The 26,996-nt window shown below is 47.4% G+C and overlaps 2 protein-coding genes across 2 annotated transcripts in view; one reads left to right on the forward strand and one right to left on the reverse strand.

Moving 5' to 3' along the window:
• Nucleotides 1-3,679, reverse strand: part of TSGA10 (testis specific 10) — a 52,000-nt gene extending 48,321 nt beyond the window's left edge. Inside the window, exon 1 of the mRNA XM_069972398.1 lies at nt 3,369-3,679. Within this exon, the coding sequence (XP_069828499.1) occupies nt 3,369-3,614 (246 nt within the window). The 5' untranslated portion in view covers nt 3,615-3,679. The remainder of the gene's footprint in view (nt 1-3,368) is intronic.
• Nucleotides 3,680-17,388: 13,709 nt separating this feature from the next.
• Nucleotides 17,389-20,685, forward strand: LIPT1 (lipoyltransferase 1). The gene is made up of 2 exons (XM_069972399.1): nt 17,389-17,497; nt 19,068-20,685. Exon 2 carries the CDS (start codon nt 19,082-19,084, stop codon nt 20,204-20,206), a length of 1,125 nt encoding a protein of 374 aa, XP_069828500.1. The 5' UTR covers nt 17,389-17,497; nt 19,068-19,081; the 3' UTR covers nt 20,207-20,685.
• Nucleotides 20,686-26,996: the final 6,311 nt, after the last annotated feature.

Genomic DNA, 26,996 nt, shown 5'->3' on the forward strand with positions numbered 1-26,996 from the left:
CCATGACAATTTTTAATATCTACAGATAGATATTGGGGGGCCATGACAATTTTTAATATCTACAGAGTAGGTGTTTGCTGTGTGTACGCTGGGAGGAGTATATACGGTAAGCCCTTACACCTGTTGGTTACTGTTGCACCTTTTGTCTTTTGTCTCATTTATTTGCAAGCGCCGCATTTATCTGGAAGCAGGTGTAGATTTAGTACGCGGGGCGCCCGGCGGGCCGGATTCACTAAGAGGTGTGCGCCTCTTAGTGAATCCTGCTGGGGAAAAGGGGGCGGGCCTAATATAGGTCTTCATAAATCCCCCCCTTAGGGTGCGTTCACACGTACCGGATCCGCAGCGGATTTTCTGCTGCTGATCCGCAACAGATTTGATCTAAATAACTGAACACAGCATCAAATCTGCACCTTCAAATCTACTGCGGGTCCTGTACAAGTGAACGCACCCTTAGGCTATGCTCACACTGCGTAAAAGTACGGCCATTGTTGCATTCGCAATTCAGTGAATTACGGCCGCAGAAAGACCTGTCAGTACACACAATGAAGTGAGCAATAACTGTATATTTTAACAGATAAATGTAGAGAAGATTTGCAGCACAAGAACAAAAAAAAAATATAGGGGGCCAGCAGTCTCATCTGGTTCCAAAAGTATATCTTTAAACTTTTATTTTAAAAGTGTCACTACGTCGCAATACCAAAAAATGCAGAAAAGGGGTCATGTAAATATTATTGGGGGGGGGGGGGGGGGTCCTAGATGACTTTATGTGACTACTTTATCACTTACTATAAAACATATGTATGAGGCTATGTTTACACAACGATTTATTTTAATACATAAAAGAATGTGTGAACAGGGCCTTACGATGAACAGTCAGATTAGTGTTCCACTAGTATGGTCGGCCTCTTGCAGGCTGTAATAGTAGATCATGGCTGTCTGCGTTTGTGTTGCTGGGAAGCTGGTCAGACCCCGGACAATAGTCAGAAATAGTTGTGATCAATGCTGAAAGTGAAATAACTTGGATCAGATCTCAGTCCGATGCCAGTTCATGTGAATGAAAGCCGCCATCAGCCACCAGGTATAGAGGAGGCTCAGCCCCCCCACCATCATGTAAATATACACTGTGGGTTGTTATGGTGCTTGGATGTCTAAAAGAAAATCTGTCACCTGTAGCAACCAATCACAATGCAGCTTTCATTTTGTACTCTACTCCTATAAAATGAAAGCTGTGCAGTTATTGGTTGTTATGAACAACAGGGTTTTATGTTATGTTCAAACTGTAAATATGTTGTGGATTTGTTGCAGATTTTCCCAGGATTGCACCACGATTTGCCTTTATGCTGCATGGCAGATCCATGCATGGACGGGCATTCACTCCATAAACTTTAATGGCTCAAACATAGGCAGCTCAGAAACCACTGAGATTTTTCCTCTTTTCAAATCCATTCCTGGCTTTGGCTTAAAAAATCTGTAAGCAATCAAGGATTTCCCATTTGTCGATTAATTGTTAACTGCTATTCAACCGAATGATTATAGCTTTGTTCTGAATGAATGATTTAACGATTATCTGAACGATAATTGTCCCGTGGAATAGGGCCCTTGGTGTCCGTTCACACATAGCACTGAGGATTCTGCTATTCACAGACCTCAAGGGATCCACATAAAATCATCCAGTCCGCCACTGTTGTGGATTTTCTGTGGCACTATAGAAGTCAGTGGGATCAGAATACTGATTGGATCTGCGGCTGCAGGAAATGCATGGTGGACTTGGCATGTCTGAATAGGAGCCTAAACAGTCTCCATATACCTGCAGCTAGGGAATTTGCTGGAAATCTGCCCTTATCCCCAACAAAATCCACAGCCCTGATTTTATTGCATGCTTCTCCCTTACCCCCACAGTGGGCGGGGGACACAACCACCACATGCGGCACATTTCTCTACCGCAGGTCACTTTTCAGGCTGATTTCCTCTGCAGCAAACATGCCAAGTGTGAACATGCACCTGTAACGTTGACTACATGTAACTGAGAAAAGTGAGGGCTGCTGCTTGTACTGGTCAGCAACATAGCAGACAGACACAGCAGAAGGCTATGCTCCCTGTTACATTGTGGGCACCTAGCCTGGAAGTGCATGGCAGGATAGTACAGCAGCAGCAGCTCCCCCAGCTCTGGTGAGCTCGTCTCCATGGAGACCGGGGAAGCACGCTCACCCCATCCGGCTCTCTATAGTATCAGCATACATTACTACATACTATGCGGGAGCTCAACTAGGGGTCAGTGTGAGCAACTGGAGACTGAAGGAAAACATCTCTATGTGAGAGATGTATGATGATACCTCTATGTGAGATATGTATGGATGATACCTCTATGTGAGACATGTATGGATGATACCTCTATGTAAGACATGTATGGATGATACCTCTATGTGAGACATGTATGGATGATACCTCTATGTGAGACATGTATGATGATACCTCTATGTGAGCTATGTATGGATGATACCTCTATGTGAGCTATGTATGGATGATACCTCTATGTGAGCTATGTATGGATGATACCTCTATGTGAGCTATGTATGGATGATACCTCTATGTGAGCTATGTATGGATGATACCTCTATGTGAGCTATGTATGGATGATACCTCTATGTGAGCTATGTATGGATGATACCTCTATGTGAGACATGTATGGATGATACCTCTATGTGAGCTATGTATGGATGATACCTCTATGTGAGCTATGTATGGATGATACCTCTATGTGAGCTATGTATGGATGATACCTCTATGTGAGACATGTATGGATGATACCTCTATGTGAGCTATGTATGGATGATACCTCTATGTGAGCTATGTATGGATGATACCTCTATGTGAGAGTTGTATGGATGATACCTCTATGTGAGCTATGTATGGATGATACCTCTATGTGAGCTATGTATGGATGATACCTCTATGTGAGCTATGTATGGATGATACCTCTATGTGAGCTATGTATGGATGATACCTCTATGTGAGCTATGTATGGATGATACCTCTATGTGAGCTATGTATGGATGATACCTCTATGTGAGCTATGTATGGATGATACCTCTATGTGAGCTATGTATGGATGATACCTCTATGTGAGCTATGTATGGATGATACCTCTATGTGAGCTATGTATGGATGATACCTCTATGTGAGCTATGTATGGATGATACCTCTACGTGAGCTATGTATGGATGATACCTCTATGTGAGCTATGTATGGATGATACCTCTACGTGAGCTATGTATGGATGATACCTCTATGTGAGCTATGTATGGATGATACCTCTATGTGAGACATGTATGGATGATACCTCTATGTGAGACATGTATGGATGATACCTTTATCTGCAGCTCTGCCATTCTCTTGGACGCAGCGTGCGGCTTTCCTGCCATGTCCGGGCTGTGTGCGGCTGCTGTGTGCGGCAGGTAGTGTGGCAGCGCCGGTCGTCCTCCTGCCGCTTCCTCCGCCCGCCTCCCGGTCACTGGGCGCCCTCTCCCGCACTTTTCCTCCTCTTCCCTCCTCTGGGCTCCTGTGTTGTGGCAGTGCTGGCTACAGTAACCACATCTACAGCACCCCCCACCCATAACAGCGCTCCTCTCCAGCCTCAGCCCGCATGGTTACCAGGAACTGCCGCCCTGTGTACACGGGCACCTGCCGGAGCCGCATGGTGACCCCCATAGATCTGCCAGGTTATACCCAGCAGATGGACAGGGAGTTCTATATAACTAGTCATGTTGTCCCTCAGACTTGAATCTCTTGCTATAACTTTTTATTTTGCGTACTGTGACTACTGACCTGTTCCCATTATGCTACAGGCCAATACAATTACCAGACCCAATTTATAGCGTTTTTGTTTAAAAAAACAAACAAACATAAAAAAGTACCTGCCATGCATGCAGAGGGCTCAGCTCCCAGCACTCTCCATATTTCCCCCACATACTCCTTCTGGGTTTAGGAGTCCAGTGGGCGGTCCTTACCTATATAACTTGACATATGGAAATAACCATCAATGGATGAGGACCACCCACTAGACTCCTAAACCCAAAATGAGCAGACTTTACTGCTTAAGGGTAGCTTCACACGTACCGACTCGCATTGTTAATAACGCTGCGAGTCGGCTAGGTCCTGGCAGATCACTTTCACTACATACACACAGCGGTCTGCCGGCCGCTTAACCCCTTCAGCTGCCGCCCGGCTCCTGCTCCGCTCTGTATACATTACCTGTCCTCTCTGCACGGGGTCCCGGCGTCCTGCTCTCCCGCCCGGCCAATCAGTGTGTTGCCCTGCCGCAGCCACTGATTGGCCGGGCGGGAGAGCAGTACGCCGGGACCCCGTGCAGCGAGGCCAGGTAATGTATACAAAGCGGAGCGGGAGCCGGGCGGCAGCTGAAGGGATTAAGCGGCCGGCAGAATTACATACACACAGCGGTCCTTCAGACCGTTGTGTGTATGTAGTGAAAGTGATCTGCTAGGACCTAGCCGACTCGCAGCGTTATTAACGCTGCGAGTCGGTACGTGTGAAGCTACCCTAACGGGGTTTATAGTAACATTGTTTAGTTAGTATGCAGTATTAACCCCTTAACGACATCGGGCGTACCCATACGCCCCCGTTGCCTGGGCTTTAACGCAAACGGGCGTATGGGTACGCCCGATGTTTCCCCGATCGCTGCGTGTTCACACACAGCGGTCGGGGAAGATGGCCTGCTATAAATCATAGCAGGCCATCATAGCTTCACGGCACGGGGGGTGGTTAACACCCCCCGTGCTTACGATCGCCGCTATAGGCTGATCAATTCAGATCAGCCAATAGCGGCGATCGGAACCTTTCCGGGTCATCGGTGACCCGATGACCCGGAAAAAAATGGCGGTCGGTGCTGTCCGAGGACGGCACCGACCGCCATTACTGTAAAAAGTAATGGTGATCGCCGTGCCACCGGCCCGATCGCCGTGAACGGCCGGCCGGCCGTTCACGGCGATCGGGCCGGTGGCACGGCGATCAGAGTCCCACAATATAGTAAATACCTGCCCTGGACCCCTCAGCTAGGTAGCCGAGGGGTCCAGAGCAGGTATTTGTACATTACTCACCTGTCCCGGGCTCCTGATCGGCGTCTTCCGGGTTCGCGGCGTCCTCCGTCATTCCGTTCGGTCTTCGGGTCTTTCCGGCGGTCCCCGTCGTCTTCTCTCGGCTATTTTCGGCTCCAGCCTCGTCATTTTCCGGATTTTGCGCTCTGCTGCCCCCTAGCGGCTGATATGTGTAATACACTTATCAGCAGCTACAGGGATATTCTGAATGTAGAAAAAGGTTTTGTTTTTTTTTCCAAATTTTTTTTTTTCTATTTTCCGCACCCTATCGCCGCTGAGTGTTGATCAGCATCGCACGAAAGTGCGCTGCTAATCAGCAACTCCTCCTTTTTGGCGTAGGGTGTTTTTTTTCTATATCCTACTGCCACGGTCTGCTTATAAGTGCCGCACATAAGTGCGGCATTTATCAGCAACTCCTTTGTTGGCGTAGGTTTTTTTTTTATACTTACTGTAAAAAAACACGTAAAAAACACTACATTACACCACACTACATTGAATAAAGTTTGACACTACACCACTACATACCCCATATACCAATCCCCGTATAAAGATGGCCCCCAGGGTGTTTTCGGCGTCAGAGGGATACGTTATTATTACCTCCGACACCGAAACAGCCAGTGAGGATGAATGGGGGGGATCCTTCTTTCCTCCATTCATCCTCATCATCCAGTGACGTGTCTGGGGGTAGCGTAGTGTGCGCTGCCCCCCAGACACGTCTTTTCCGCCAGTACCGTCCCAATAAGAGATCACAGTATGGTGTGAAATTCTACAAACTCTGTGAGCGTACCTCAGGGTACACTTACAGATTTCGGGTACGTGCAAACTGCGGAATGGCGAAGGATAACCCTTTGTGCATTCCGCAGCTGGCACCCGCCGGCGGACTAATGCGGGCGCATGTCTCTACCCGTGTCATAGACTCCAATCTATGCACGGGCGGAATCCGTCGTCCATCCAAAGAATGAACACGTTGGACGGAGAGCGGAATCCGCCCGTGCATAGAATGGAGTCTATGACACGGACGGAGACGTGCGCCTGCATCAGTCCGCCGGCGGGTGCCAGCTGTGGAATGCACGAAGGGTTATCTGTCGCGATTCCGCAGTGTGCATGTACCCTTAGAGTGTATGTAGGAAGGGACACCCGAATCCAGCCCCCAGATGCCCCCTCCCCCCCCATCCTCGGAGTTAGTGGGAAGATCGTCCGGGAACTGATCTTCCCACTGCTGGATAAAGGTCACCACCTGTACGGGGATAACTTTTATACCAGCGCCCCCTCTTCCGGTCCCTCGCTGCCCTGTAGCTTCCGGCACGATCCGAACATATCAGAAGTAGTAATAGCGCCCTAATATTTAGCAGCCATGGAGCGGACCCAGCGCTTCTGGATATGAAGGACCCCGTATCGCACCAGGACAACATTTTCCAGGTGACGTCCCCCACACTGGAGAACAGGAGACGCCAGAAGAAGTGCAGAGTGTGGGGTAACAGGGGGATCAGGAAGGACACCATTTTCCAGTGTGACGCCTGTCCTGATCACCCCGGCCTCTACATACTGGATCGCTCCAAGGCGCACCACACGTCACTGGGGTTCCACATTATCTAAATTCTTCCCCTTATTCCTATTTCAGTGGTCACGTTGATCCAGGGATTATTCTGATCGCCATTATGGAGTCGGGAAGGAATTTTTCCCCTGTGATGAGGCTACTGTCGTCTGCCTCACGAGGATTTTTTGCCTTCCTCTGGATCAACACAGGTTGAATTTGATGGACACCTGTCATTTCCAACCTTATAAACTAATAATTGGCCTAATACCCCCAAATAAATTAGAATTGTCCCTTTTCCCCAGCTAAGTAGGTATGGCCGCCATTCCCATTAGAGGATGCCATGATGCAATTACAAAGCCTCTGTGCGGCCAGGACAGTAGAAACCCCCCACAAGTGACCCCATTCTGGAAACTACACCCCATAAGGAATCTAATAAGGGGGGCAGCGGGGATATGGCCCCCTGGTGACGGCCACATTTGGGACGTGAAAGTGAAAAAAATTGTATTTTTTATTTTCTCGGCACATGTTCTACGTAAGTGCCCGTCACCAGGGGGGTCCATATGCTCACTGCACCCCTTGTTAGATTCCTTATGGGGTGTAGTTTCCAGAATGGGGTCACTTGTGGGGGGTTTCTACTGTCCTGGCAGCACAGGAGCTTTGTAATTGCGACATGGCCTCCATCCTCCATTCCAGCCTCTAAATGGCGCTCTGTCCCTTTGGTGACTTGCCCTGTGCCCATATGGCACATTATGCCCACATGTGGGGTATTTTCGTACTCAGGGGACACTACCCTACACGTTTTGTGTTCATTTTCTTTTTTAACCCCTTGTGGAAATGGAAAAAAAATCAAGGCTAGACCAACATTTAGTGTAATTTTTGTAAAATTTTTACTCTAAATTATTAATCTTGTCATGTTTTTTCATTTTCACAAGGGGTTAAAAGATAAAAAAAAACATTTAATGTGTAGAGCAATTTCCCCTGAGTACGGAAATACCCCACATGTGGACATAAAGCGCCATGCGGGTGCAGGGTAAGCCTCCGAAGGGAAGAAGCGCCATTTGGTTTTTGAAGGCTGGATTTGGATGGAATGGATTTCGAGGGGCCATGTTGCATTCAAAAGGCCCCTGTGTTGCCAAGACAGTTGAAACCCCCCACAAGTGACCCCATTATGGAAACTGCACCCCTCAAGGAATGTAACAAGGGGTGTAGTGAGCATATGGACCCCACTGGTGACGGACACAAATGTGGAACAATGTGGCGTGAAAATGAAATATTACATTTTTTACACTATAATGTTGGTTTAGCCTTGAATATATCATTTTCACAAGGGGTTAAAAGAGGAGAAAAAAAACAAAATGTGTAGCGCAATTTCCCCCGAGTCCGTAAATACCCCACATGTGGACATAAAGCACCATGCGGGTGCAGGGTAAGCCTCCGAAGGGAAGGAGCACCATTTCGTTTTTGAAGGCTGGATTTGGATGGAATGGATTTCGAGGGGCCATGTTGCATTCAAAAGGCCTCTGTGTTGCCAAGACAGTTGAAACCCCCCACAAGTGACCCCATTATGGAAACTACACCCCTCAAGGAATGTAACAAGGGGTGTAGTGAGCATATGGACCCCACTGGTGACGGGCACAAATGTGGAACAATGTGGCGTGAAAATGAAATATTACATTTTTTACACTATGATGTTGGTTTAGCCTTGAATTTATCATTTTCACAAGGGGTTAAAAGAGAAAAAAACACACAATATGTGTAGAGCAATTTCCCCCGAGTCCGTAAATACCCCACATGTGGACATAAAGCACCATGTGGGCGCAGGGCAAGCCTCCGAAGGGAAGGAGCGCCATTTGGATTTTGGAGGTTGGATTTGGCTAGAATGGATGATGAACGCCATGTCGCATTTACAGAGCCCTCGTGGTGCCAAAACTCTGGAAACCCCCCACAAGTGACCCCATTCTGGAAACTGCACCCCTCAAGGAATCTAACAGGGGGGGAAAAGAGGATATGGACCCCTTGATGACGGGCACATTTGTGCCATGAAAGTGAAAAAATGAAATTTTTTCCCTTTCACGTCACATTGTTCCACATTTGTGCCCGTCACCAGTGGGGTCCATATGCTCACTGCCCCCCTTGTTAGATTCCTTGAGGGGTGTAGTTTCCAGAATGGAATCACTTGTGGGGGGTTTCCAGTGTCTTGGCAGCACGAGGGCTCTGTAAATGCGACATGGCCCTTGAAATCCTTTTCAGTGAAATTCAGCTTCCAAAAGCCAATTGGCGCTCCTTCCCTTTGGAGGCTCGTCCTGCGCCCCCTTGGCACTTTATCGCCACATGTGGGGTATTTCTGTACTCGGGAGAAACTGCGCTACACATTTTTTGTCTTTTTTTGCCTCTTATCCCTTTAAGAAAATGAAAAATTGAAGGCTAGAACAACGTTTTAGTGTAAAAAATAAATTTTTCTTTTTTCACGCCATATTGTTCGGAAAATCTGTGAAGCACCTGTGGGGTCCAGATGCTCACCGCACCCCTTGTTACATTCCTTGAGGGGTGTAGTTTTCTGAATGGTGTCCCTTTAGGGGTGTTTTTTAGGTTTTGACACCCCAGAGCCTCTGCCAACCTGAAGTGGTACAGTCAAAAATGACCAAATATAACGGAGGCGTTGAAATTCACTAGACGCTCCCTTATATCTGAGGCTTGTGGTTGCGTCAAATAGCGCAATAGGGCCACATATGGAGTATTTCTATAAACTGCAGAAACGGGGCAATAATTATTGGGGTGCATTTCTCTGGTAATAGGTTTATAATTATGAAAAATATTGGATTACAATAAAATTTCTGCACAGAAAATTAAAATTTTCTAATTCCTTACACACTTAGCTTTTATTTCTGTGACTCCCCTAAAGGGTTAAAACACTTTCTGGATGTGCTTTTGCAGAGTTTGGGGGGTGCAGTTTCTGAAATGGGGTGCTTTGTGGGGCTTTCTAACATACAGGCCCCTCAAATACACTTTAAACCTGAACAGGTCCCTAAAAATATCTGATTTTGAAATTTGACTGAAAATTTGGAAATTTGCTGCTAATGTTTTAGGCTCCCTATTGTGTAAAAAAAATGAAAAATAGTTTAATAAATGCCGCCAACATAAAGTAGACATGTTGCTAATGCTATTTAATATATAATTTATGTGGTATAACCACTTTCTGTATACGCAAAAAAGTTTCAAATTTGGAAAAATGCATTTTTTCACATTTTTTCACATTATTTGGGTTTTTTTCATAAAGATTTGTTATGAGTATCGACTCCAATTTACCAGAAATGTAAAGTACAATATGTCACGAGAAAACAATCTCAGAATCAGCCGGATAGGTAAAAGCATCCCGAAGGTATTAATGACTAAAGTGACCCGGTCATATTCATAAAATTTGTCTCTGTCATTAAGGCCATTTCAGGCTCTGTCCTTAAGGGGTTAAGCAGAGTTCACACACTGTATTTGTTTGTTAAACAATGGCCGTAGTTGCAGGTGGCAACAACGGTCGTTTATTAACAGTGCTCAGTTAGTTTGAAATGAATTGGACAACAGCAATAGTGTACAGGCTCGGACTGGCTCACAGGGGAATCCCCCGGTGGGCCCTACCCTTTGGTGGGCACCCAAACAGGAGGTGGGCCTCCCTGTCTGGCAGCTCCAGGATGACATATAATCATCCAACACTGCTGCACATGCCTTTCACCTGGTCACTTACTGCCTCTCATCATCATCATCACCATCATCATCATCATAAACTTTACAGCAATGGAGCAGCTTAATCAATCTGCCAGAGACAAAAGACGGTCTGATTTGCCCATAGCAACCAATCACAGCTCACCTTTCATATGTTAACAAGCCGTTATAAAATTAAAGCTGAGCTTTGATTGGTTGCTATGGGCAAGTTAGACTGTCTAAATTGCGCATGGCAACCAATAACAGTTCAGCTTTTATTTTACCTGAGTAATTTGAGAAAGGAAAGCTGAGCTGTGATTGGTTGCTATGGGCCACATCAAACCATATTATTTAGTGTTCTTAGTGTGGCCTAACCATAAGCTGTTTGCTTGGTCACAAGTGTGTTTAGTGACCTCTGCAGTAAAGCGCATTGCCAGTCATTAATGGGTTAATTCTTCAGATGTGTTTACCTGCAGTAACCATGGCAACTGTGCACTGTGATGACAAGCGCTTATGTCATAAAGAAGGTTCCATAAAGCAATGGACCGCGCCCTGATCAGTGCCATCTTGGATGTGCCAGAGGACCTTGAGCTTGTATACTTTACTGCCCCCTACCCTTGATGGAATTTGGAGGTTCTAGCAGGGGAAAAGGGGGGGTCTGCTTTAGACTACCCCTTCATCAAATCTCCATCTTTTTGAGGAGTGGACCTGGATCTGTGAGGGAGAAGAGATACATCCGCCATCAATAAGGTGACAGATATTGCAGCCAGATTTCACTCACCAGTTTATTATATTTATAGTATGGTATTACCCTCTAAGCCCAGGGGAGGGGCAATTCTCTAGCCATGGCTCCCTTGAGGTTTCCCCCACAGAGGGTTTTTCCTTGCCTGAGCGCTGGAGAGTGACTCTTTGTGAGTCGGGGGTCTGCCATTTTCAGTGTCATGTAATTTTAAATAAAATTGGGCGCCTTTGACATCTGATTACAATGTGTTATGTCTTTATTTTGCGTTCTTTGGTATAACTTATTTTGCTTGGGAGTTGGGGGTCCATCACATATTGCAGAGTCATAAAGCTGGACATCTGCCTGCTACAAAGATCTATCACCTGCACAATGAGCGCAAGTAGGACGGAGCAGTGGCTAGAAGAACTCCTGCATGTATGTGCATATCCCTGGATTAAAGAGACACTCAAATCTTGAAGGAAAAATATGCATCGTAAGGTTTATACCTACATCTGCAAGGTTTGTCAAAAGGTTTTTTCAAGTGACAGGTCACACCAATCATGGCAACATGGACACCACTATATATATATCATATATATGTTGCAGGGAAATTATAAAATCCCTAAGGGTTTGATGTACGTATCATGCGTGTGTGTGTGTGTGTACTATGTATGGACATAGGTAATGTGTATTTCTTTATATCTGTGTATTATGTGTGTATATTTTGTGCATATTTGCAGGGCCACATATGCCACTAGGTACCTGTGGTCCGGTGCCTAGGGCGGACCATGGGTGCCTAGTCCGTCCGGGGGGGGGGGGGTTGCAGCTTCGGGTCCGGGATGAGCTTCTTCCTGCACAGACAGCCAAGATCACCCCTGCAGCCCCGAACTTCTCTCCTGCTGCAGCGCACGTGACGTCATTGCGCCGAGCAGGAAAGAAGTTCGGGCACCGCGGGGCTGCAGGAAGAAGCTCACCCCGGACCCGAAGCTGAACCCCGGCACCCCCTACCCGAAGCTGCTTTGGGGGGACCTTCCCAGCCTGCCCCCCCCGGCTGCTCCCTCCTCCCCCCAGATTCTCCCCCTGCCTGTCCCCAGAGCTGCTCCCCCTGCCCCCCCAGCTGCTCCCCTGCCCCCAGATGCTCTCCCTGCCCCTCCAGCTTCTCCCTGGCCCCCCAGCTTCTCCCCTGCCCCCCCCCCAGCTGCTCCCCTTGCCCCCCAGCTTCTCCCCTGCCCCCCAGCTGCTCCCCCTGCCCCCAGCTGCTCCCCCGCCCCCAGCTGCTCCCCTGCCCCCAACTTCTCCCCTGCCCCCCCAGCTTCTCCCCTGCCCCCCTGCTGCTCCCCCTGCCCCCCAGCTGCTCCCCCTGCCCCTTTCACCCCAGCTGCTCCTCCTGCCCCCCCCACATCTACTCCCCCTGCAACCCCAGCTGCTCCCTTTGCCCCCCAGCTGTTACCCCTGCCTCCTCAGATGCCCCTGCCACACCCAGCTGCTGCTCCCCCTGCCCCCCCAGCTTCTCCCCTGCCCCCCAGCTTCTCCCCCTGCCTCCCCCCCAGCTGCTCCCCTGTAATCACTTCTATAGGGTGCAGAGCCTGTGTATCATTGGGGTCTAAATGGGTCAGTGTATTGTTTGCGGTAGTGTACTGACACAGCCCCGCGGTCACTACAGTACACTAGCGTAAACTTTTAAACTAGGACCCAACTACAACAGCTGCAGGCACTACAACTCCCAACATATCCTGAGGGCTGCAGACTGTCAGTACATGCTGGGAGTTGTAGTGCCTGCAGCTGTTGTAGTTGGGTCCTATACACTGGATGCTTTGTGGGAGATGAGAATACATAGATCTGTGGGGGCTCAGTGCAGGGAAGTGACCCCAGAACATCACTAATAGGGGATAGAACAAAAATATCTCCCCCTATCCCTATTAGTGATGTTCTGGGGTCACTTCCCTACACTGAGCCCTCACAGATCTATGTATTCTTATATGCCATAAAGCGTCCAGTGTATAATGCAACTACAACAGCTGCACGCACTACAACTCCCAGCATGTACTGACAGTCTGCAGCCCTCGGGATATGCTGGGAGTTGTAGTGCCTGCAGCTGTTGTAGTTGGGTATAAGTGCATTATACACTGGATGCTTTGTGGTTGATCAGAATACATAGATCTGTGGGGGCTCAGTGCAGGGAAGTGACCCCAGAACATCACTAATAAGATATAAGATATAGGGGGAGATTTTTTAATTCTATCCCCTATTAGTGATGTTCTGGGGTCACTTCCCTACACTGAGCCCCCACAGATCTATGTATTCTTATATGCCACAAAGCATCGGACCCAACTACTGTATTGGACCCAACTACAACAGCTGCAGGCACTACAACTCCCAGCATATCCTGAGGGCTGCAGACTGTCAGTAAATACTGGGAGTTGTAGTGCCTGTAGCTGTTGTAGTTGGGTCCTAGGTGCATTATACACTGAATGCTTTGTGGCATATAAGAATACATAGATCTGTGGGGGCTCAGTGCAGGGAAGTGACCCCAGAACATCACTAACAGGGGATAGAACAAAACCATCTACCCTGATCCCCTATTAGTGATGTTCTGGGGTCACTTCCATACACTGAGCCCCCACAGATCTCTGTATTCTTATATGCCACAAAGCATCCAATGTATTGGACCCAACTACAACAGCTGCAGGCACTACAACTCCCAGCATGTGCTGACAGTCTGCAGCACTCAGGATATGCTGGGAGTTGTAGTACAGTAGTATAATCCTCTGAAAACTGCCGCTGTAGACAGATGTATTGCTGGACCCTCAGGGACGATGTTTGTGACCCACAGATTGCAGCCACCAGGAGACTCTGCACACAGTGATTTATTACAGGGTTGTCCTCTCAGAGACTACAACTCCCAGCATACCTTGAGAGCTGTATAAATGTAGGGATTTGTCACAGATACAGATGAATCCAGGAAAGGAGCGGGTCAGCATGTCATGTCTCACTGGTTCTATATTGGTGGGCCCCAGTCCCACACTGGACAGAAGCGGTCCCCAAACTAAGACGTCCCCGGCCTCCTTCCTTTCTCCATCACGTCTGTTTGATGAGAACAGCAGGCATCAAGCAGAGCAGCACACAAGTGCCAGGGTGTATACCATGCATGTAATGGGGGGGGGGGGGCGCCTCAGCATGCAAAGTGCCTAGGGCAGCAGGAACTCTTAATACAGGCCTGCATATTTGTATATAATTTGTATGTACACGTTATGTTCACTTATTAGTAACTCCCCTCCCATACCTAAACCTGCTGGAGACTCAGCCTCCAAGTGTCATTTTAGCAGGGAGAGGCCTCTTTGACTCTTTGTACCAGATTCTATGCTATGGAAGCACAGACAAATATATTTAAGGTACCAGGTGTCTTCTTGACGTAACAACATCTAACAGTGTCAGCAGTTTGGAACATGAACTACAGCTGACAGATTCCCTAAAGGAGAAGTCTTGTGAAACTAATAAATGACAGGCAGGCAGTAGGGTGTGTGAAGATAATAAAGAAAGTATGCTTACCAGTCCCCGTGCCCCTTAGTGCTGCTCTTGGGCCTCTCTTACAGCTGCCAGAAGTAATTCTGTGTACATCTCAGCCCTGGCTCCTCCAGCTGCAATGTCACGGAGCAGCTGATGCATTGCCTGCTCAGCCAGTCAGTGACTGCAGCGGTGTCCCGTCCCAGTCACTTAAAGGGGTAGTGCGGCGCTAAGAAATTGTTCACAAAATAACACACTTTACAAAGTTATACAACTTTGTAATGTATGTTATGTCTGTGAATGGCCCCCTTCCCCGTGTTACCCGCCCCCCGCCTGTGGACCCAGAAGTGTAGTGCATTATACATACTCGCTCCTGCCGTCCCTCATGCCGGCCCCCCTCTGCCGCGTCATAACTGTGCTCAGCCGCGATTGGCTGAGCATAACTGTGCTCAGCCAATCGCGGCTGAGCAGCTGATGGCGTGTGCCGCATCATCAGCTGCTCAGCAGCGATTAGCTGAGCATAACTGTGCTCAGCCAATCGCGGCTGAGCACAGTTATGACGCGGCAGAGGGGGGCCAGCATGAGGGACGGCAGGAGCGGGTCGGCCGGCCTCCCGAAGATTACATCACTGTCAGAAAACGGCGGACGGGGGTCGACACGAATCAGGTATGTATAAAACACTACACTTCCGGGTCCATGGGCGGGGAACACGGGGAAGGGGGCCATTCACATACATAACGTACATTACAAAGTTGTATAATTTTGTAATGTGTGTTATTTTGTAAATAATTTCTCAGCGCCGCACTACCCCTTGAATGGCTGAGTAAGTGATCCATCAGCCAAGTATGTGACGTTGCAGCTGAAGGAGGCCGGCGTCTGTCGGATATCATTAAGGAAGCACTATGAGGGCACGGGGACAGGTAAGTATACTTTTGTTATTATGTACTACTGTAGGGGGGAAGAGAGGGATGCAGGGTGGCAGGGAGGTTCTGTAAGGAGGTCGAGAGGGATGCTGGGTGGCAGGGATGTTCTGTAGGGAGGCAGAGAGGGATGCTGGGTGGCAGGGAGGTTCTGTAGGGAGGCAGAGAGGAATGCTGGGTGGCAGGGAGGTTTTGTAGGGAGGCAGAGAGGGATGCAGGGTGTCAGGAAGGTTGTGTAGGGGGGCAGAGAGGGTGGCAGGGAGGTTCTGTAGTGGGGCAGAGAGGGATGCATGCTGGGTGGCAGGGAGGTTCTGCAGGGTGGCAGAAAGGGATGCAGAAAGGTTCTGTAGAGAGGCAGAGAGGGATGCAGGGTGGCAGGGAGGTTCTGTAGGGAGGCAGAGAGGGATGCTGGGTGGCAGGGAGGTTCTGTAGGGAGGCTGGGTGGCAGGGAGGTTCTGCAGTGTGGCAGAGAGGGATGCAGAAAGGTTCTGTAGAGAGGCAGAGAGGGATGCAGGGTGGCAGGGAGGTTCTGTAGGGAGACAGAAAGGGATGCAAGGTGGCAGGGATGTTCTGTAAGGAGGCAGAGAGGGATGCTGGGTGGCAGGGATGTTCTGTAGGGAGGCAGAGAGGGATGCTGGGTGGCAGGGAGGTTCTGTAGGGAGGCAGAGAGGGATGCTGGGTGGCAGGGAGGTTCTGTAGGGGGACAGATAGGGTGGCAGGAAGGTTCTGTAGGGGGGCAGAGAGGGTGACAGGAAGGTTCTGTAGGGGGGCAGAGAGTGTGGCAGGGAGGTTCTGTAGTGTGGCAGAGAGGGATGCATGCTGGGTGGCAGGAAGGTTCTGTAGGGGGTCAGAGAGGGATACATGGTGGCAGGGAGGTTCTGTAGGGAGGCAGAGAGGGATGCAGGGTGGCAGGGGGGTTCTGTAGGGAGGCAGAGAGGGATACATGGTGGCAGGGACGTTCTGTAGGGAGGCAGAGAGGGATGCAGGGTGGCAGGGATGTTCTGTAGGGAGGCAGAGAGGGATGCAGGGTGGCAGGGGGGTTCTGTAGGGAGGCAGAGAGGGATGCAAGATGCCATGTAGGAGTGTAAGGCTAGAGCTCTGGACTGTGCTGCGTTGGCGCTAAGGTAACTGAACAGAGTCTCCTTATAACCCACAAGTGGCTGCGATACAACAGCAAGAAATCCATCTGGATGATTGTGGGTCACAAAGTGACCAGTTACCTTCTCCCAGAGCCTGATCCCTGCAGAGCGACACAGCGATATATAGTCGTGTCTCATATCACAGCCGTATATATATCACTGTGCAGCCCAAGGGTATAGTAGCTTAACCATTAAACGTAGCGATTATCGTTTAAAGATTTGCTAAAACTAGCGATTTTGTAGCAAACGTTTTTGAGGTTATTACACTCGCTGATTACTGTTATGAATGATCGTTATTGCCAATCGTTTCTCAGGACGACCCACACGTTTTATCTGCCAACGACTTATTACATGAACAGATATGTGAACAATCGAACAATAATTTTTTGAACGATAATCGAACAATTAATTTTTAAACGATAATCGCTCTGTGTAACGGGGCTTTTAGGGGGGATAAGCGACTGACACATTGTACGGGCTGGGACAGGTGGGAACATTTGCTGTATATGATTGTTTGTGAGAAGGAATAAAGAAAAACTCTGCTGCTCTAACATAGAGGAGAAATACAGTGATAATGAGAATACTGAGAGCACTGCCTGTACTGACACCAGGCTGCAGCTTCATCAGGGGGGCGCTGTGCTTCCTGTCACACAGTCCACCCTCTGCCTTATAAATAGCCAGCACTCAGCAGCCTGATCATAGTCATTCACTGTCACACACTAACTCCTCCCACCCATGTGACTGATCACATGGCTATGACATCATGAAAGGTCCTCATTCTCAAACTAGGCTCTAACCTCTGCTGTCCCCTCTCACCTCTATAGAAGTGTCAGGCATGCGCGGTAAGCCTGGCATGTGACGGAGGTGGTCAGGTAAATATGGGGATTGTAGTGTCACTATCTGCTGTAAGGACACGTGATAATGTGCAGAGGAATCAGTCACGTGTGCTCCTAGGTACAGCTGTGTAAGAGACGGTGCTGCTAGTACGAGGATGTAGCCTTACTATACTGCACTCTACTATGTCTGCGCTCAGGGAATCTCCTGTGATAGCAGAGCTCTCCGGCATTCCCTGACCTGGCTGCTGACTTCTGCCGCTAGGGGGCGATAGCTGCCTGTGTGGCTGACTACAGTGGAGCTGAAATTCAATATGTAGTGAGATCCCCCCCCCCCCCCCTCAGGGGTGCAGTCTGTTCCATGTATGACTTACATCCTCTGTAAATGTTAAACTGTCAGTCATTTAATTGTATGGCCATGTGTCCGTTCTGCTGACAGTATTGCTTATCGGGGACACCCTGGCAGTATTATTGCTTTCTGGGGGGCACTGTGGCAGTAGTATTGCTTATCGGAGGTGCTGTGGCAGTAGTATTGCTTTTTGGGTACACTCTGGCAGTAGTATTGCTTTTTGGGTACACTCTGGCAGTAGTATTGCTTATCGGGGGTGCTGTGGCAGTAGTATTGCTTATTGGGTACACTCTGGCAGTAGTATTGCTTATCGGGGGTGCTCTGGCATCAGTATTGCTTATCAGGGGCGCTCTGACTGCAGTATTACTTATCGGGGGCGCTCTGACTGCAGTATTATCGGGGGCGCTCTGACTGCAGTATTACTTATCGGGGGCGCTCTGACTGCAGTATTACTTATCGGGGGCGCTCTGACTGCAGTATTACTTATCGGGGGCGCTCTGACTGCAGTATTACTTATCGGGGGCGCTCTGACTGCAGTATTACTTATCGGGGGCGCTCTGACTGCAGTATTACTTATCGGGGGCGCTCTGACTGCAGTATTACTTATCGGGGGCGCTCTGACTGCAGTATTACTTATCGGGGGCGCTCTGACTGCAGTATTTCTTATCGGGGGCGCTCTGACTGCAGTATTACTTATCGGGGGCGCTCTGACTGCAGTATTACTTATCGGGGGCGCTCTGACTGCAGTATTAATTATCGGAGGGCGCTCTGACTGCAGTATTAATTATCGGAGGGCGCTCTGACTGCAGTATTACTTATCGGGGGCGCTCTGACTGCAGTATTAATTATCGGAGGGCGCTCTGACTGCAGTATTACTTATCGGGGGCGCTCTGACTGCAGTATTGCTTATCGGGGGTTGCTTTGGCGGCAGTATTGCCTATCGGGGGGTGCTCTGACGACAGTATTGCTTATCCCGAGTAACTCATGCCAGCTCAGAGTGCGCCTCTCAATAAATCTGGAGTGTACAGTGGACTTGACGGAGCTGTGTACATACTTTGTTTGAATTGGCCCCGTGTAATCCCTGAAGGGCAGGTAGAGGTGCAGTATTGTTCATTGTGTGCCTGTGGCCCTATGGCAAAGCTTTTGTAGTTTTTAAGTCCTTCAGAAAAAACTTCATAAATTGCTCCATGTGAATAAGTTATTACAGTTTGCCCAGCTTGTATCCACATGTACTAATTCATCCTTTATTTTTTTCTCCAGTCATTTAGTGAAAAATGCTGCTCAGTCCAGTAACAGTGAAGAGGATTTGTGTCTCTTTTTTTTGTTGTCACAAAACAGCCGCAAGATTTGGAAGTTTAGCAAAAGAAGGACTCATTCTACAGTCAGCATCAAGCAACGTGTATGAGAATCTGGCCGTTGAAGACTGGATTCATGACCATATGGACTTAGAGCAAAAAAATATTCTCTTTCTGTGGAGGAATTCTCCAGCCGTGGTGATCGGGCGGCACCAGAATCCATGGAAGGAATGCAACCTACAGCTAATGAGAGAGAAGGGGATATGCCTGGCCAGGAGAAGAAGTGGCGGTGGGACTGTATTTCATGATCTGGGAAATATTAACTTAACTTTTTTTACATCTAGAAAAAAATATGATAGAATGGAAAATTTACATTTGGTTATTAGAGCCCTGAAATCCTTAGAACCATACTTGGATGTACAAGCCACAAAGAGATATGATCTCCTGTTAGATGGGAAGTACAAGATATCAGGGACCGCTGCAAAGCTTGGAAGGACTGTTGCATACCACCACTGTACATTATTGTGTAGTGCAGATAGCTCACTCTTACCTATAGTGCTGCAAAGTCCTTATGATGGTATACAGAGTAATGCTACACCTAGTGTGCCCTCGCTGGTTAAAAACCTCACCCAAGCTTCTTCATCCCTAACATGCAAAGCTCTTATGGATGCTGTTGCCAAAGAATATAGTTTTCAGTATGATGATAAACCAAATGTTCATGTAGTTGATCCACGGGATGAGATCCTCTTTCCGGGAATAACACAGAAGAAAAAGGACTTGTGCACTTGGGATTGGATTTATGGAAAGACCCCAAAATTTCAGGTGCAAAAATCCTTTCAGATTTTATATGAAGATATTGTAGTGGATGTTCATTTAAGTATGTCTATAAAGAATGGTTATATAGAGACGTGCTCTGTGGCGGTGCCCAGTCACTGGCTGACTGACCAGCAGTGCCATGTGCTGCAGAGTAGTTTGGAAGGAAGTAAATTTTGTCCAAGTGAAATAGTTTTCTTGGTGACTACTTTACTGAGGACTTACCCGGATGACGGTGAACTTCGCAAAAAGTGGACCACGTTATGTGAGAAGTTGGTGTCAATAATGTGATCGATATTTATCATAAAACAATGTTTTAAATTGTTTTTAAGGCTTTTAATCTCAGCACCTAGATCCCCATCGATTGTTTAAATGAACGGGCAGCTGCACTCAACTCAGCGATGTGCTCTCTCTCATTTCTGCTCAGAAAGTGGCGCAAACAGTCTACAGAGCTACAGTACCACTACAGACTTTCTGTGACTGTACACAGCTCGCTATGACATATCAGAGGTTTTTTTAAAGCTATACGTTGCATACCAACCCTTATGAGAATAAATGTTTTCTGATGTGTTTATTTGATTATTGCTGATGTTGTGTGGGGTATTGCAATACACAGAATGCTTTCAGCTTCGTTTTTACCATATATTGTTTCTATATTTTAATTATTTTTTAATTAAAAAAAGAGAGAGATGGACTCCAAATAGATTAGAATGGAAAATACAGAACGATTATTCTTGACATTTTTGGCCTTAAGACAGTTGTTGATAAGATTGCCACCAGATTTATTAAATGGTGCACAGCTTTAAACCTTCAGATGACCCTGATGTGTGTATTATTCTTCCTGCCTTTAATACCCTGGGAAGCTATAATGTAAATGCATGTGGTCCACTTTAATAGCACAGGAGTCAAACTTGCAGCCCTCCAGCTGTTACAAAACTACAATTCCCTTTATGCCTGGACAGCCAAAACTTTGTGTTTAGTTGTCCATGCATGATGGGATCATGATCAATGATTAGTTTACCATTGCACCCCGCCCCAGGTTGCTCCAAAAGCATACACGCTATGTAACGGGGTTGTGCGTAAAGAATACACCAAATATTACACTTAGCCCTAGCTGTCCACACAAATCATAAGATATTATATCCATTTTGATGAGCCATTGGAAGCAAGAAAAACAAGACAATGGTGGGGACCATATGATTTCAGAGCTGTAGTGGGACTGAAGGTGAGTTTAGCCGCATTTTTGTTCCTTCTAGACACACTTATATGTATATATTAAAGAGAATCTGTTACTAGGTTTATGCTGCCTTAAATGAGGACAATAAAATAGTGACAGAAATGCTGAACAGATTGGTGTATTACATAATTTTGTTCAGCAGTTCTCCTAATATACAGGAAAATAGGATTCTTGCTGCACCCCTCCCCCTCCCCCCAGCTGCTGATTGACAGTTGACTGCCTATACACAGCATACAGCATGGATATATAACTGCCAATCAGCAGCTGGTGGGTGGACTTATGTAATCCTCATGAATATCCAGGACTGCTGGGCTCATGCACATAATGGGGAGGACCACTTATTGTCCATGTTACTCAGGGGGATATCTCCGAATCAGCTGCACAGAACAATGTAAGTGATACAGTCTCTTTAATGATGCTAATACACTGTCTAACCTATTCATAGGTCTTCTAGAATTCTTGATAGAGAAATCTGTATAATTCCCTTAGGATAGTTTCACAGTTGTCAGTGTGGTGTTTGATCCAGCAGTAAGGAGCAGTATACATCCTTGCTTTATATTATGCTGGTTTCACATATGGCAGGTTTTTTAAACTGCCATCATGGCTGTTATTTGCTCTTTGCTCTACACATTGTGGGAACATATCCTTACACAAATAGGAGAAACAGTGTATATTCTGGAATATTCCTTCCTTGTGCATCCTGACCATTAGCTACATCAAAATCAGGACTGCCAGCCTAACTATTTTAGTTTACTTAATAACATATAAAAAAAATAGTAAAAATAGTACAGCATATGTAAGTAACAGCAGGCTGGCAGCTGATGTAGGCATTGAAGAGGCTTCAGCGTTCACATACTACTAAAACGCTTATTTCATAAAAATGTCCTTATTACAGAGAACCAATCATTATTATAATGTATATAATGCTGTTAGCAGCTCCTTATAGATCTGCTAAAGTGTTGTCATACCATACTTAGTGTACCGTCCTCCTAGGCAGTATATCTGAGAAAACGATGTTTTATACTGACATGTGCTGCAGAGGGTGAGGCCGTAACTAGTCATCTGGGCAGTGTCCAGGCCATGACTAGTCACTGTTCTCTGCATGCCAGCACACTCTGCAGGGATGATTAACAAGCAAAGAGGCCCGTTAGACAGTGGCGGATTATAATGTGGGCGGTTTGGGCGGCCGCCCGAGGCTCCGGGGGGGGGCCCATGCCACGCCGCCCACATTATAATGCCGCCCGGGAGGCCCCCTTCCCCTCGCCACTGCACTCTTGTGACCACAAGCATTGTTTCGCTTGCGGTCACAAGAGTCCCCGGCTGCCTCCGGCTGATGTGCGGCTGTCGGGGGTGTCCCGTCCTATCCCCGGCAGCGCGCGCATCACACAGCTCCCTGTACGCCTGGGGCCCTGACTTCCGGTACTGGGAGTGCACATAAGAGACGCTCTGTGTACCGGAAGTCAGGGCCCAGGCGGCACTAGGAGCTGTGTGATGCGCACGCTGCCGGGGAGAGGATGGGACACCCCCGGCAGCTGCACATCAGCCGGAAACTGCAGGAGAGAGGATCGACGGGGGAAGGCAGGGTAGGTGAGTTGTATTTTGTTATTTTTGTGTTATTTACTGACTGGGGGGTGGGGCATCTATAAAGGGGAGAAGAGGGGAGGGGCATCTATAAAGGGGGGAAAGAGGGGGGACCATCTATAAAGGGGGGGGGAGAGGGGGGACCATCTATAAAGGGGGGAAAGAGGGGGGACCATCTATAAAGGGGGGAAAGAGGGAGACCATCTATAAAGGGGGAAAGAGGGGGACCATCTATAAAGGGGGGAAAGAGGAGGACCATGTATAAAGGGGGAAAGAGGGGGACCATGTATAAAGGGGGAAAGGGGGACCATCTATAAAGGGGAGAAGAGGGGGACCATGTATAAAGGGGGAAAGAGGGGGACCATCTATAAAGGGGGGAAAGAGGGGGACCATCTATAAAGGGGGAAAGAGGGGGACCATGTATAAAGGGGGAAAGAGGGGGACCATGTATAAAGGGGGGAAAGAGGGGGACCATCTATAAAGGGGGAAAGAGGGACACCCTCTTCTCCTGACATCCTCTGTGCTGCTCGGACCTCTCCTATAGATCAGCACCTTCCTCTTCTGACATCCTCTATGCTGCTGTGACCTCTTCTATAGATCAGCACCCTCTCCTGACATCCTCTGTGCTGCTCGGACCTCTCCTATAGATCAGCACCCTCCTCTCCTGACATCCTCTGTGCTGCTGTGACCTCCCCTATAGATCAGCACCCTCCTCTCCTGACATCCTCTGTGCTGCTGTGACCTCTCCTATAGATCAGCACCCTCCTCTCCGGACATCCTCTGTGCTGTGGGAACCTGTGACCTCCCCTATAAGATCATCACCCTCCTCTCCTGACATCCTCTGTGCTGCTGTGACCTCTCCTATAGATCAGCACCCTCCTCTCCTGACATCCTCTGTGCTGCTGTGCCCTTAGGGGGGGCAACATCAGGGGACCAGGTGAGATGGCAATATGTTTATTGGGGGCAACAGTGGGGGAACAAGTGGGAATATGTTTATTGGGGGCAGTGGAGGTGGGGTGGGCAATGCTTACTGGGGGTAGCAGCAAGGGACCGAACATTATGTTTATTGGGGCCAGCAGGGAGGGGAGGGAGGCAGGCAGTGTTTATTGGGGACAGCGTGGAGGGGGGGGCAGTAGCGGATTATAATGTGGGCAAATTGACTGGGGGGGGGCAGGTTGGGTGGACAGCCCGGGGCCCAGGGTACATTTAATCCGCCACTGCCGTTAGAAGCCTAGAAGACATGGCCTGACCATCACCCAGATGACTAGTTACGGCCTCATGCCCTGCAACGCGTGCCATAATAAAGCAGTGTTTTCTCTGATATCCCCTAGGAGGACGGCACAACAAGTATGGTAAGGGTGCCTTTACACAGAGAGATTTATCTGACGGATTTTTGAAGCCAGAGCCAGGAACAGACTATAAACAGAGAACAGGTCATTAAGGAAAGACTGAGATTTCTCTTTTCAAATCCATTCCTGGCTTTGGCTTCAAAAATCTGTCATATAAATATCTCACAAAAGCACTGTTAGACAATACTTTAGAAGCTCTACTGGAAACTGCTAACAGTGTTATATGACGTATAATAGTGATTTGGTTCCCTTTTAAAGGGGAACTCCGGATAAGAAAAACTTGTTTTTTATTAAAAGTACATTAAATTTATACAGATGTGTCTATACAATATATTACTGTATCTGTACAGTTCTGCCACACTGGTAGCTGATAGAAATCCAGGAAGTGAAAAAAAATTGCCCCTGTGCCAATTCACATTGTCTCCTGCTCCTTCTGCTACCCCCCCCTCCCCCCAGGAGACAAATCTTCCATGCCTCTGTCTCACATTGTGTGTGTTTGCTGATGATGCAGACAGGGGGCAGGGCGTGATCTCACAGGAGGCTTGGCTGGATAACCCAATCCCCTGACTGATTCATTATCTCTGACCGAACAGAAGCAGCTGCTGCACTAATCTTACTGATTGTGATGGGTGGGGGACTGTCATGATCACATGAGGGAAAGCATTGCATTCTGGGAACTGCTCAACTAGGAAGGACAGAAATACAATACAGACCCCCCCAAAAAAAAAAAAATAAAAAAAAAATGGATTTTTGGTAGTTTCAAAACTGGGATAGACAGGTAAGTAATGCTATATGCTTCTGCAGAAGTTTTTTTTTTTTTATAACCTCTACCTGGAGTTCCCCTTTAAAAGCACCATGTGCCTTTTTATAGTGTCCTAAACTACTAATTGGTTCCCTTTAAAGGGCAATGTGTAACCTGAATTTTCTTTTACTGATTAGTGTCAGATACAAAAAAAATGTTCTTTTATTCCAATCTGTTTATATTTTCTGACTGTTATTTTTTTTTTACTTTTAGTACATTGCATTGTTATGGGAACTGCCATCTTGCCTGAGCTGTTCTTAAAGGAGAAGTACGGTGAAATTTTTTATTAAAGTATTGTATTGCCCCCCAAAAGTTATACAAATCACCAATATACATTTATTACGGGAAATGCTTATAAAGAGCTTTTTTCCCTGCACTTCCCTGCATCAAGGCTTCACTTCCTGGATAACATGGTGATGTCACGACCCGACTCCCAGAGCTGTGCGGGCTGTGGCTGCTGGAGAGGATAATGGCAGAGGGATGCTCAGTGTCCCTCCAGTGCCCTGTGTCCCTCAGTGTACCCCTGCCATCATCCTCTCCAGCAGCCACAGCCCACACAGCTCTGGGAGTCGGGTCGTGACATCACCATGTTATCCAGGAAGTGACATCACCATGTTATCCAGGAAGTGAAGCCTTGATGCAGTAGTAAGTGCAGGGAAAAAGCACTTTATAAGCATTTCCCGTAATGAGTATATATTGGTAATTTGTATAACTTTTGGGGGGCAATACTATACTTTAATAAAAATTTTCACCGGACTTCTCCTTTAATAGCATTTACTGACATGCTTTACAGCAACACTCATGGACATAGATGACAATAGACTTTCTCCTTGAGATGAATGTGAGACATTACTGAGCATACTCTATGACCTTTGAGGAGGTCAACCCACAGGGAGCTGCTGTTGTCTCCTCAATATGCAATGCTGTACAGATCACTTTACAGTGACCTCCTAATCACCAGACACAACAGGAAGTCGTAGCTTAGTGTAAACCCCAGTGGTGAGAATGAAAACTGCAAGATTTCAAAATTATTTTATATAATAGGAAAAATTTCACCAAAAATTCTTTCAAAATATTTTTGGCATAAAAAAATTTAAGCAATAAGTCATTTTCTGATGACACATTCCTTTTAAAGGGGTTATCCAGCGCTACAAAAACATGGCCACTTTTCCCCCTCTCTTGTCTCCAGATTGGGTGGAGTTTCAAACTTAGTTCCATTGAAGTAAATAGAGCTTCATTGCAAACTACACCTGAACTGGAGACGAGAGGGGAAAAAGTGGGCGTGTTTTTGTAGCACTGGATAACCCCTTTAAGTGACTGCAGAAGAGTCGTTCTGATTAAATGATTGTTCTTTCCTTAAGCAGGAACAGGATTTTAGAGGCGATCACCCTCTCAGTGTGCATTGGAGTAAAGCCTCCTGAAATGCTGCATGGTGCCATGATCACACAATCCGACTAGAGATGAGCGAACCTTGAGCATGCTCGAGTCCATCCAAACCCGATCGTTCGGCATTTGATTAGCGGTGGCTGCTGAAGTTGGATAAAGCCCTAAGGCTATGTGGAAATCATGGATATAGTCATTGGCTGTATCCATGTTTTCCAGACAACCTTAGAGCTTTATCCAAGTTCAGCAGCCGCCACTAATCAAATGCCGACTCGAGTCCATCCGAACCCGAACCCGGTTTGCTCATCTCTAAATCTGACCCAGATCTGACTCAGAAACTATAGCAAATAAAAGTGGATGTAGTCTCGGTGGTGCAGACAAGTCTTAGTTATCTTGTTTGCCGCACAAGTCTGCTGCAGTCACACTTTCGTTATCTTGCTTGCAGCACACTTAGTTGTTTACAAGGCCTAAACCTAGAGTCTATATGGTTCTCTGGCCAGGGACACACTGACTAGGCTGGGTCCGGTCCTCTAGGTTGAGAACTTTAATTTGCAGAGACAATAGTTACACCATTTGTTATACTGTATTTTCATTTTTTACATGGACACTTATGAGAGACAGGTGTCACTGTATGTCTATACAGTGTCATTCCTTGGAAGAATACATCAGGAGATTTGCCCAGTACATACCTCCAACAGACACTGCACAACATAATATAAAAACTACCCG

The sequence above is a fragment of the Dendropsophus ebraccatus genome, chromosome 5 (genome assembly GCF_027789765.1).
Source record: "Dendropsophus ebraccatus isolate aDenEbr1 chromosome 5, aDenEbr1.pat, whole genome shotgun sequence".
Classification (NCBI taxonomy): domain Eukaryota; kingdom Metazoa; phylum Chordata; class Amphibia; order Anura; family Hylidae; genus Dendropsophus; species Dendropsophus ebraccatus.

Bases quoted from the DNA above. Each gene is read 5' to 3' on its own strand.
- LIPT1 (XM_069972399.1), top strand. From the start codon at position 19,082: ATGCTGCTCAGTCCAGTAACAGTGAAGAGGATTTGTGTCTCTTTTTTT.